The sequence below is a fragment of the Pagrus major genome, chromosome 2 (assembly GCF_040436345.1).
Source record: "Pagrus major chromosome 2, Pma_NU_1.0".
NCBI classification, from domain to species: Eukaryota; Metazoa; Chordata; class Actinopteri; order Spariformes; family Sparidae; genus Pagrus; species Pagrus major.
In genome coordinates this window covers 28,248,661-28,261,983 of record NC_133216.1, presented here as the reverse complement: position 1 = coordinate 28,261,983, position 13,323 = coordinate 28,248,661, and the positions used below count along the sequence as shown (strand labels likewise).

Sequence of the window (13,323 nt, the reverse complement as noted above, 5' to 3'; positions counted from 1 at the left end):
ACTGTTGCATTTCATGGTTTGATAACACACTGAAAATCGTGTTTAAACAGGCATCAGTAAAACAAAGATATACAACTTTTTTTTTTTCACCAGAGAAATGCCAAGAAATGGCCCCAGTTCATGTAATTGCATTGGATACATGTTGCACAAACATGCACACATCTGGTGTTGCTCAGCACAAGCTTAGTCTTGTTTGGTGATAAGAACTAAAAGTTGTCTTGGCTCCTCAACAGGAGCGTAATGATATCTCGATCAGGATCCAGCGATGGTGTCTTGGGCGCACCAAAAACTTCTGGAAATTGTGTAATTTGTGCAACACATCGCAATGTTCCCACTCAATGGATTTAGTTTAGGAAAATTGAAGTGGTCCTGAAGGCATGAATAAAGTACGCAGCTGTGTGTACATTCACTACCTCCTCAAAACACAGACACAATGACCCCACTTTGCCTAACAGTGTTTGTTTTCACAACAGTCCCATCTCAGCTGGACATATAAGACCCCCACTCCCAGCACAAACCACACACCCACAAAGACTGCAGACCATTCCTGCTCTGAATCCAGCCCCACTATAGCTGTCCCGTGCTGTGGCACTGAGTAGTAAAGCCTCCACCCGGATATTCAGTCAGAGGCTGTGTGAAACCAATCTATTAAAGCTGAGGTTGAGTCCCCAAAATAAACATGTGGAAAATATATTATCATCACTACCCACAATCCTTTCTTTGTTAAGGTAAACATTTAAGATGTATTTAGTCATAATTGCCCATACACTCTCATTTAATCCCCTGTAATTGAACCCCCCATGCACCTACTCATAATCCTCTCTTTGGCTGCAGCAGGGATGTAATTGAGCCTCAGCCTTTTTTTTTCCCAGGTGTGTCTGTGTGTCTCCACCTAACCGTATCACCTGATCAGATGGAAAAGCATCAGGTTCTCCTTTGTGAATGTGCCTCAGTTGTGGGCAAGTTATGCCAAAATGTGCCTACTTAATCTACTTTTTTATCACTTGGAGGTGATGTAAATATAAAATCACATCAAAGTTGGATAAGACCAAACTTCCCAATAAAATGGTATAAGAGACCTGTTTATTTAGAAAAACTGACCTTTTTTTTTTGTTAATCAATGCTCTGTGCAGCAAACTGTAATATTAAAGAAAACAAGACTATCTTACTTTCTCATCCGAGCATGTTGCTGGTGTTAATGCTTTGTACTGGTACTTCGCGCTGGTACATGAATGCATCAAGGAAAAGTGGAGCCTCGCAGTAATTTTCCAGAGATTACAAAACATTCAGAGATGACTGCTCTTGAATGTTTCCAAACATTCCCATCAGTCACTTCCTGTTGTAAACACCTTATTAGTTTTTAGCTGCGTCAAGTTAGCCGAAGTGGGCCAAACAGTGCCGGAAGTAGCTACATGGACGAAAACATGAAACTTTTTTTTTTGCCTCCCAGGAAACTATGAGAGGTAACTTCGTTAAATGCAGCAACGACTCTGTTTCACAATGTGAAAATGAGGTCGTTTTAGTTTTAGAGGGTGTATAACTATTGTTCGGTGTGAACGGACGTCGTAATGTGGCTTTATTTTGAAAGTCAACCGGAAGCTCAAATCTTGTCTCTCTGAACGTGAGACTAACGGAGCTTCTCTCTTCATGCTCGACTGTCTGTTAGAAGGCGGAGTTCAGTCCAATAAAGTCCTCTGTGAAACAACACGGGAGTCAGTATTAGTTCTCACTTTCACTGGAATAAAGAAGTTTAATTTTTCATTTACACTGTGGACGAACCTTCGCTTTTTGTCGGGACCACAGTGCAAAGCGGACTAACAAGGTCACAGTTTCACCTGCGGGACACATCAGACTGTCGTCACCTCGTGATAGGTAAGGACTGGCGTTTTTAACTTTTACAGAAGATTAAACAACTGTTCTAAATAAGTCTAAAAGTTATACCTAGCTTAACAACGTTTAGCTTGCATTAAGCACTCCAGCAATGTCCTGCTGCTTCCTTTTTTAAATACCAATGTGTGTAGTTGATATAAAAGAATTCAGAGACTTTTAGCCAGGTGGGTTTTGATTGACACCTTACGTTAGCTACAAATAATTAACGTCAGCGTGCCACAGAAAAGTGAAATGTAGGTTAACGTGACTGACATTACAATAGTCCCAGAGAAAAGTGCGCTTCACATTCAGTGTTGAGCTGTTTTTCCTCCGGGTGCAGCTTTAATGTGAATCATGGTGGTCAGAGATGGCTTCTTGTCATCCGTGTGACTGCTCAGTTTGATAAAGAGCCCACAAAATCACACTGAACATCCACTAAACTCACACTTAACCAGTGTTTTTAGACATTTTGACGGATTTCCTGGAACTTTGCCAACAAAAGAAGGTTATAAAAGCTCACAAAGATAAATTGTGTGTGTGTGGATTTCGGTTGACCAACTGCGTGTAAGGCTGTTTCACTGCGTTTTGAAGTTTGTGAGAACAATGTCAGACATTTAACTGCAAATCCAATCCGCAAATAAACCCAAGGCTCTTACCGAAATCCACATTTCACTCTGAAACTGTGGAAATAGCCTGAAGCTGGATGTCTACACAGATGATAACACTGATGTAATATGTCCCTCTAAGAAGTAAGCAAGCCAGCAGGAATCCTGGCTGGCTACGTTTCTACTGCTTCAGTGAGTGGGGTGCAGGCTGAATCATTTTCCTAAAATGGTCCAAAAGATTTCATTCGATCTAAAATTGAAATGAAAGAACAGCCCAGTTTCAGTAGGCTGACCAGGGTTGGACTGTAGTATTTAAACAGTATGAGTAAGAGTTAGTCAAACCATGCAGCATGGGTAAACTATAAACTGTTGCCTAAGGTGCATGTGATGATTGTGGTTAGCTATGATGAGTCATATGGACGAGAGTTTTTAAGGAATGCCTAAGGTTGTAGATTGATGTTTTCATAAATCTGTTGCTAGTCAGATGGTAGGTCTTATAAAGATGAAATATAGTTGAGGTACACAGTAGGTGATACTAATAATCACTGTCTGTTGGAGAACAATTCAACAGACGGACTGCCATGGTTCTCACAAAATGCCTCTAATGTTTTGTTCTTTGCTTCTTACAAGGTGTGAGCATAAAATGAGGCACCTGTCATTATTGTGCCTGTTGGCGCTGGTGACCTTGTATGGCGTTGAGGGTGTGCTGTCCCAGGCTCCCTCCTACGGTGAACGGGGCTCTGATCTCGGCATACAGGTATTTCAGCAAGTAGTCCGCGCCAAGCCTCTTGAAAATGTGGTGCTTTCACCCCATGGGGTAGCTTCCATCCTTGGGATGTTGCTACCAGGAGCCCATGGAGAGACTCGGAAGCAGATCCTCAGTGGTCTCCGTTACAAGAAAAATGGTAAGGAGCCCCTCTGCCTGTAAAGGACTGAAGTCTCAGTGTTTGTTCAAATTTGGTAAATTAGTTCTCCTCATGAACCAAACTCGCTGCATGTTGTTTCACATTTAAACCATACGCAATAATTGAAAAAAATAATTCAAAGTTTACTTGATCTGCACAGGCCCATACAAGATGTTGAGGAAGCTGCACAAGACCTTGACGGCTAAGTCCAACCAGGACCTTGTGCTAATTGCGAACGCCATGTTCAGTCAGGAGGACTTACCCATGGAGGAGGCTTTTGTAGCCACCAACAAGGCCAACTTCCAGTCTGAGAGCAGGAGCCTGGACTTTAGCCACCCAAATGTGGCAGCAGATGAAATCAATGAATGGGTCAGCAATAAGACCAAAGGTAGGTGTCGTACTGTAGCAGCTGTGTACACAACATTAAAAAAATCTTCAAGAGCCCTTGCAAAGGCAGGTGTGAGCAACAGCTGTGAGCATGTATGTGCTTGTTTTGACTCGTCCAATTTGAAACGGAAAACAGTGAGGCGGCCAGCTGGTAACAAACAATAACATAATACAGAGCGGGGGCTCTCTCTCTCTCATTCCGACTATACTCTTTGTGTCCATGGATGAGTGCTTACATGAGCCGTTTTGACATGGCAGATATTTGCCGGCGAAAGAGTGGTGGGCTCTGAGTGCATGCAAAATGGAGAGAAGTTTACCATTACATCTATGACTTTAGTACCACCCAAAGCTCCAGCACCATAATCATATTTGCTGATGACAAAACCGTACCGTGCCTGATATCCAACAACAATGAAACAGCCTACAGGGAGAAGGTCCAGACACTGGCTGTATGGTGTAAGGGAAACGACCTGACCCTAAACACAAAACAAAAACTCAAAAGAAATACTTATTGACATGTCTGTGTATCGATGGGAGGAGACAGAGGGGGTTTCTGGCTTCAAGTTCCTAGGTGTCCATGTATCTGAGGACCTAACCTGGGGCCAGAACACCCCTCACCTGGTCAAGAATACCCAGCAGCACCTCTTTTTTCTGAGGACCCTGAGGCACAACGCTCCCCCCAAAACTGTTGGCTAACTTCTACTGCTGCACTATAGAAAGCCATGTCCTGGTTGCTCCAGGTCGCCAAAACAGCTCAGGGGATTGTCGACTCCCCACTCCCAAAAAATCATGACAGACCCCACACACCCTGGACAATCACTGTTCACCACCCTCCCCTCAGGCAGGCTTAGAACAATCATATAACCCATGGCACTCTCTCACCCCACTCCACCAAAATCATCATACAGTATATATCAAAAAAGTTGGGCACTTATAGTTTTTCCATGAACTAATTGATTGATTGACTAATGGTTGCAGCTCAAGTAAAAAACCTCGACTTTGTATTGTGGCCAAATTTCTACCGCTTGGTTGGCGTGTGCTTATATCATGCTGCATTATTACTTCCTCATCTATGCTGAAGTGAATATAAAAAGAGATGATGTTTTTTATCGAACCTTTCTGACTGAATAATGCTCCTGTGTTGCATATTAATCCAGGTCACATCCCCAGCTTGATCAAAGCAGACATGCTGGACCCGGCTCTGACCCGTCTGGTTGCAGTCAACGCGATCTACTTCAAAGGCTTATGGAAGTCTCGCTTCCAGCCAGAGAACACCAAGATGAGGCCTTTCAACGCAGGCAATGGAAATGTATATAAAGTTCCAATGATGTCCCAACTATCTGTCTTCAACATGGGTGAGCAGTGATGTGTGGCACTTTTCCACTGATGGCCTGCTGTGTGAGACTAACTGTTTGAATATTTTTAATTATAACAGCTTAACAGTATTAATGCTTTTGCTTTGATATCACAGACTGCTTACAAAGTTTTCTTTGTTACATTTTACAACCAAATGAGATTTAAAGAGGTTTAAAGCCATAACTAGAAGGCTCTGCTGTAGATGGTTGCAGTATTGGATTCAGACTGGTTAAAGTGAATTTGCCAGATAAGAAGGTGATTATTTTTATCAGTGATGGGAGTCAGTGGAGACATGCTGGTTTTGTGGGTAGGTTGTTGAGGTATGTTTAGTCATACAGATTTGCTAGATACCGGAATAGTGCATTATCCATATAATAATATAGAATGAGTGGACGGCAGTACCTTTTAAAGGGGACATATGTTTTATTCTGTCATGTTAAATATTATGTTACAATGTTGGATGCTCATATTGAACAAGGTCAAAGTTTCAAATAATAAGGTATGTAAAAGTAATCCTTGTGAGCAAAAAGGTTTCAGATTGCTCTGAATGCTATGTGCTATGTTTCTTTACTACTTTTGCAAGAATCTATTGTCAGCTTGTTTATTAGACGTCCATGAAGTACAGTCAGTCGTTCAAGTTTATGCTAGATTGTAATCCTAGATTTGCGAAACTCTTGTGCACGTGCACTTGATTCAGCAAAGGTTTTAGGAACTCAGGTTACACACTATAACAAGCTACAAAGTCAGCACAGGGAGGAGGTTGTGGTGGATGAATGGGAAACACAGAACTTGGACTCAGGAGACTGGGGATTGTGTCCTATGTGAAACCAAAAGTCAACGTTGACCCTTTATTTTACAGATTTACTTGATTTTTAGGTTTGTTTGTTTTTTTTAAAATAAAAGTTTTAGTTTTAAGTTGGATTTTGGTTAGGCAAAAAAGAAAACATTTCTGAAGTAGATGGGTGCCGAATAAAAACATTTTTTAAAAAACCCACATAAATTGGTTCCATCCAGCCTAATCCAAGTCTCTAGAAGGCCTGAGATCCAAAATTGATGTAAAAAGATGTTATTTACAGCCTTTTTTATGTCAAAATCTTCACTGTAGTTGTTAAGCTAAAAGCATTAGCATGCACCCCGTCTAAAGTGGGTGCACAAGCTTGACCATGACTGTGTGTCAGAATTGGATTATGCCGGACGAGCTGTATGGAGCCATTTAAAAAAAGAAAAACATTTTAAAACAAGTCCCCACCTACTTCGTTGTTTAGGAGAATGCTGCAGCACTGTTTTGCTGTGAAGCTCCAGAAATGTTTTGTGAACTACGAAACCTACATAACAGGATAGATAATAACTGAATATTCATTTTTGGATGAACTTTTCCTTTAACTCAACATTCAGTTGGAATACATTTCTTTGAGTTACCACTGTATGGTTTAACTGTCACCAAATCAAGTTTGCACAAATGGCAACAAATGGGCCAAATGGGGCTGCAATCCCAGCCAATGCCACTGTATGATTCATGGGCTTGTACCGAGGAAATGCAGGCTGAGAGCTGCCACATCCGTAGGACATTATTTAGTCCTGTGTGAAATGAAATGATATACCAGTCAGTCGTCTATTTTTAGACGAGTGTCAGAGTTGTGTTAGCATGGTGAGTGCTGTGGATAGATTCTCATACAGTGCTAGAGTCAAGCTAAGGCCATGTTCAGTGGTGAGGCACAGATGTCTGTGTCTTTCTTCAGTATTCTGCAGTGTGTTGACTTCAGTGTACAAAGTCTGTGTTCCCTGGTTGATTGGATTCATTCAGACAAATCAGACAAACAAGACAAATTACCACTCTGAGGTCATAAAGAGAGCACATGTTTGTAACAGCTGGAAAACTCTTGGCAATGGGTTGATACAGTTAGTTTTAGGAATATAATGGGACTTACACGTACTTGGCTGAATGACTTCAGAACACAGTGTGCTGTGATTATTTAAATGGCCATATGAAGCATGGAAATTGATGTTTGTGACATGACTCTGGTACTGTCGTTAAACCATAAATTTATTTTTTTTGCAATTAAGTGCCTGCTGTAGAAGATGAAAATTTGTTAATTAAAAAGTCATAGGAACCATACAGTCCAGCATACTCGAACACAGTATCCCTGTGTGAATAAAAAGTCATAATCGTTATTTTAACATAACTGTTTTGCTACTCCCCCATGCTAAATTATATCACACAATATTATTTCACCTCAGAGTTTTGCAGTTGCTGTGATAAGCATATATCATATAGCATATATCAGCAAAGTGATGTCATTTTCTAAACTTACCAGACTGTTCTACTTGTTCTTATACTTGCCTTCACCCACTTAGTCAATATATCCACATTACTGGTGATTATTTTCAAAAATATCCGGATATTTGATTTTGTCCCACATGGAGTTCTTTAACAGAAAATCCTGGCAAAATGGATAGTTGCATAGCATTAAAAACCTTTTTACTTCTTTATGAAAACGCAAATAAAGTGGAATTGCATAAATATCAGCTCATGCAAGGAAAAAGAGGAATGAAATTGCAAAGCTTTTACAGATGTTTAACAGGGAATAATGTTGTTTTTTATAGGGGTGCCGATACCAAGATAACCAATAATTTCACATTTATTCCTAACCTATAGTTTATGCATGTAGTGAGCAAACATTGATTTTTTAATATTCCACAGCTCTAATAAGATTTGTTATGAATTTTTCCCTCCTGTATAAACCCTATCAGATCATTCAAGTTGCAATCGTGTTGTCTTCCTCTGAAACTGTACAAAAACGGCCACACTGTGAACGACATGGTTGGCTCTCTAGTCTACACTGTGTGGCTCTACCAGGCTATAGCAGTTTGACATAATGAGCTAAACAGACTGCATTTGTTTTCTTCTTCTTCTCCATCTTTGTGTACTGGTGGATTACAAACCAACTTTCAAGATGCAAACCGCTACCTACTGCATCAGAGTTTGTAAATGCTGCAATTGTGAAGTTAATGAAGGCAATTAGGCTTCATATTATCAGCACTATTTATCAGCATTTTTCAATGTCGGGCTGATAATTTATCAGTCTGATATATATCCTGCTCCTCTAATTTCCTTCCATTATTCTTGCATCACAAGGAAGTGGAAATAATGTTGTGCAGTCTTTCAGTGACAGAAGTGGTTTAGGTTTTGGACGTGTGTGAACAGAAAGACCTTTAAATTAAAAGAAGACTTTTCTGCAGAATTGTATTCTTTAGTCAGATGTACAAAAAAGAAAAGTGAAGTATCTTGGTTCCCAGTCAGTCATCTGTCCACTCAACATTTTTAACAGATACAAGAAAAATCTAGGAAGAAAAGAGATAATTCATGACCCCACCTTTTGAAACTATTCACCCTTAACCTCCAACTCTCTGCCAGGTGTGGCCACCACCCCACAGGGACTGAAGTATAAGGTGATTGAGCTGCCCTATCACGGCAACACCATCAGCATGCTGATAGTTCTGCCCTTTGAAGAGGATACGCCTCTGTCCCGTGTCATCCCGCACATCAGCACAGCCACAGTCCTGAGTTGGACTACACTGATGCAAATGAGAAAAGTCCGCCTGCTCATCCCCAGGTAAGACCAACACGCAATACAATGTGTCTGTTCTTAAGACTTCTGTGATCGAATTTGACAGTAACACTGTATGCATGTGTGTGTGTTTATGTCTGTAGGTTTACTGCTGATGCCGAAGTAGATTTGGAAGCCCCTCTTTCAGCACTGGGAATAACAGACATGTTCAGAGAGGGCAAGGCAGACTTCAGACACCTCAGTGAGTGAAAGCACAGTCAGTCCAAATCCAAAGGTGACGCAGTGCGTACGAGTATGTACAACAAGTTTATTTTGATACGAGGAATGCTTGAAAATATGAAAGCATTGTTGGCTGTTTAGTGCCAGAGCTAGTAAGTAGTATGAATTGTGTCTAGCTGTCCAGTGTGAAAAACAGGACCCCTCCTGTTCTCTTTCCTTTCCTCATCTTTCCTCTGAATCAAAGGAGCTCTAAGTGAAGTGTTCTACTGCCATCATGTGGCAGCTTTGCAGCATAAACAAAGGAGTTCATAGGATCACCCAGCACAAAAATCAACTAAGTTCTGTCTGACAGGTCTGGATTTTTCCTCTATAGCCGTCATGTGGTGCAATGTGACAATCAGTTAATGCTTTTATACTTTGACTAAATGATTAATCAACCAGGCTAATACTAAAAAGTAGAGCTCATTAGAAGCCGCATTAGTCTGTAACTTTGAAAATTCAGTTCACTCTGCAACATTCCCTGGTACTATTATTATGGTACCATACACCTCCTTTTTTTCCCTTTTTGGTCATTATTTATGATATATGAGGTCTCGCCTAATAATGCTCGCACTCTGTTATGTCTTTGTGAGCTCTATGTGACGCCACAGAAGATAAACAAACACATAAGAAGTGCTACATGACCTGCTGTCAGTCCCTATAATTTGATTTCCTCATGTGGGTCCAAGTTGGGCGTTGTGCAACAGCCTCTGTTGATGACACATCTTTGATTAAAGCGATTCCGCTCAAAACTGGTGGAAATGTGGGCTGGTTTGTTAGATGGCACTAAGGCACCAATAATCTTGAACAGAGATGTTCTAGAAGCAGAGCTCATGTGGTGGAGAACGACACACCAAACTCACCTAATGGTTATTTTCATTGCTGATTAATGTCAGAAAATGGTGAAAATAGACCATCTGTGTTTCTTAAAGCCCAAGATGATGTCCTCAAATGTCTTTTGTCCACAGCCCAAAGACAGTCAATTTAATTAGAGGATTGAAGAAACCAGAAACTATTCATATTCAAGAAACTGAAGTCTGGGAATTTTATTTGTTTCCTTGGAAATCCCTGAAATTGCAGCTCTAAATCTAAGTTGTCTTGCTTTAACAGATGCGACAGCACTGTGATGGCACTGTCAGACCAAAATCTGCCTGGCAAAGTTAACTAGCCTGGTGTGACCAAAAGCAGGGGGAACGAAATGGCGTGGGTAGGGTCTAACATATAAGCTGGAGCAGCTAGCATTGCTAGAATGTTGACAACAGCATCCCTTCTTCTCTGCTGCTTGTATTTAACTGGCAGTTATAAAACAACCAATATTTCCTGAAATATGAGGTCAGTCCCACCCCCTTTCTCAAAGCAGCTGGCTGGACATTGGAGAACCATGTGGCTTCACGTGTCGAAGTTGAATCAGATTGATCTCTGCAAAGTGAAGCAGGCAGGCCCATTTGCAACTGGAAGCGAATGAGTCTCGCCCTGTGATGTCAATTAAACACTGTCCACAGAGTCTAGATGAGTAAAAACAGCTCTTTGGGTGAACCATGGTCACATAGGGCCCTTAAAGGAAAAGTTCATCCCCAAACGAGAATTCAGTAATAATTTACTTTTCCCTATGCCAATGGAAAGTCCCAAACAGCATTGTAGCATTCTCCTCAACAACTGAAGTAGATTGGGGTCTTGTTTTAAAACATTGAAAAACAACCTTAAAAAAAGAGAAAACATAATTGGCTCCATACAGCTGGTCCGGCGTTTTTTTTGTTTTCTTTTTATGTTTTCAAACAAGTCCCTGTTTTTTAAGAAAATGCTGCAACACTGTTTTGCTGTAAAGTTCCAGAAATGTTTTGTGGATTATGAAACGTGACCTGACTTTTCATCCATCTGGGGATATGTAGATAATGACTGCATTTTCATTTTTGGGTGAACTTATCCTTTAAGGATTTCCCATCAAAAGTTGGTGTAGTTTTTACCACACCCATCGTGTTGAATGTGGACAGCATTGGCTGGTCAGTATCAAAATTGTTCATAAAAAAGATGAAGTATCTGTGTTTCTAAAGTGAGAATAAACATTTTTTGTTTTCTCAGGTGCTGAGCCTCTGCATGTATCCAAGGCACTCCAGAAAGCCAAAATTATAGTGAACGAAGATGGAACAAAAGCAGCAGCTGCCACTAGTAAGTATTTGTACAGTGAGCCTTATCTTGGACTTTTTGTGCCAAACACAAAGCTGTATTTTTAGTTGATGAAAATGTTCTATATAAGGAGTAATCATTTACTTTTTAGTACATTCATAACATTCAGTAATCTCTGCTCCTATAGTTTCTGACATGGTTTTACAATGTTCTTGCTTTTGTGTTTAGCTGCCATTTTGCTGGCTCGGTCCTCTCCACCCTGGGTTACAGTGGACAGACCTTTCCTCTTCCTCATCAGACATAACCCGACAGGTACAGTCAAATATGCCCATCACATTTAAAGGTGTATATATAATATAAATGTATATAGAAGATCTAACATCTGTACAACCACATGAGAAATAAACTAGACATAGCACCATTTGGCAATATGGTTAAAGGTCCAATAAACAACATTCAGCTGCACTACATGTCAGGGAACAACTACTTGCCATGTAAAGATATAACGGGGTAAAGACATCCAGAGCATAGAGTGACGTCACCCTCCCTCTTGCTGATGCTGAACTGTGACCGCTAGTGGTGCTCACTTTGGGCATGTGGGACCTTGTAATCACCGATTAGGCTTGAGCCGGGCTCAGACTACAGGAGAATCTGTCTGATTTAACCCCGTTTTGCCCCATCCAACAGCCAGAGGAGAAATCTGGGCAGAGAGCTTGGTCATCCCGAGGGTGGGCCCAGATTATCTGTTATGTGAGGGGTTTTACAGATCCAATCTTAAACCTCCTGAACTGATCCAAACTCATTGGGGCCGCCCCAGTAAATATTAAACTTGTTTGATATCTTGGATTTAAAAATCTGGACGGCCAGGTCAGTACTTCCACAATAGCCAATGAGAGAGATATTCCGGAGCAGCTGTCGGTGTTGCCAACCGACATTAAACATCCTTAGCCCTTGAGGCTAACGTTAGCTCCATACTACTGTTGGCAGATAATAAAACCGACTGTTAAAATCTCACCTCCTGTTCTCATTGAAGAATGGACAGCCCACGTTGACCGTGTCTTCTTGACCTTTTTATAATCCTGACTCGTTTCATCTACTATTTCTCACTGTAGTATTAACGTTACTGAAGCAGGTTGTCTCAGTTTGTTTACATTTAGAGATCACATGAGAATGATCACGTGAGCTGCTGCATTATTCTTTAATCATATTGACATCCTATAGTGTGTGATGCACCGTTATTTTCTTTTCTTGTAGTGTGTGCAGGTTTGAGATTGGAGAGAAGAACATCTGTGAGGATTCTTCTTATGAGAGGGATACAACAGTCAGTTAGGATTTTAAAAGCCCTGTAGTCTGAGCCCAGCCTTAGTGAAACCAGGTGACCCAAAGAAAGTGGTGCTTGTGCATAATGAGTTGTCTCTGTCTCTGTCTCTGTCTCTGTCTCTAGGTACGATTCTCTTCATGGGCCAGATCAACCAGCCTAGAGCCTAGCCATCACTGCTCAGCCCCTGGTAGCATCACAGGCCAGCACAGGAAATGCTTCTACACTGCCATGCATGAACACACACACATGAACACACACCTACACACTCACTCACACAAACTTTGCTGTAGACTTATGTACAGTGTGGACATATGTTATTTGTTTTAAATATTGCTTTTTATGTTACCCTGTTTCTGTAATGCATAACAGACTAAATTTTCCAGCTGTTTTAATTTTTTTGTACACTTTTTTGAATTTATTACATTTTTAAAAGACTTTGAATGTCAGTTGTGTATTTTCTCAACTCTGGACTAGGATAATAATCAGTTTGTTTATCGTGTTACTGTTTCAGTTTGAAAATTCTCCATTTCAAGTCATGTCACTCCAGTCTGTTCTAAGTTTCACTCCTAAGTTATGGCGATGTAAATCACATCTTGAACACAATGTATTCAGCTTCTTGTTTCCCTCGCTGAGGAAGTCTTCTGTTATTATACTTGCTTCATATTTGAGCAAATAAATACACATATTTATAACATCAAGGATTTTGTCTACCTTATTTTCATAGTAGTATTCAAAGCAATGGAATGTTTGTCTCCATGTGATGTTCTAATGCTTTGTGTTTGTATTTTGATTATAACTTATTCAGCTACAGAATTAAGTGATACTGCTTCTTAACGGTTTGTTCAAATGTATGGCTTATTTATTCAGCAACTGTTAAAACATCAGTGGACTTTCCAAACCACTTCAATCGTTGAGGGTTGTGGGTTGCA

General features: G+C 40.6%; 1 protein-coding gene across 1 annotated transcript; it reads left to right on the top strand.

The window, feature by feature from the left end:
* Positions 1-1,629: 1,629 nt before the first annotated feature.
* Positions 1,630-13,092, top strand: serpine2 (serpin peptidase inhibitor, clade E (nexin, plasminogen activator inhibitor type 1), member 2). The gene is made up of 9 exons (XM_073491860.1): positions 1,630-1,872; positions 3,105-3,379; positions 3,540-3,767; positions 4,924-5,121; positions 8,538-8,736; positions 8,835-8,932; positions 11,029-11,115; positions 11,302-11,385; positions 12,518-13,092. The coding sequence occupies exons 2-9, from the start codon at positions 3,118-3,120 to the stop codon at positions 12,559-12,561; spliced, it is 1,200 nt and encodes a 399-aa protein (XP_073347961.1). The 5' UTR covers positions 1,630-1,872; positions 3,105-3,117; the 3' UTR covers positions 12,562-13,092.
* Positions 13,093-13,323: the final 231 nt, after the last annotated feature.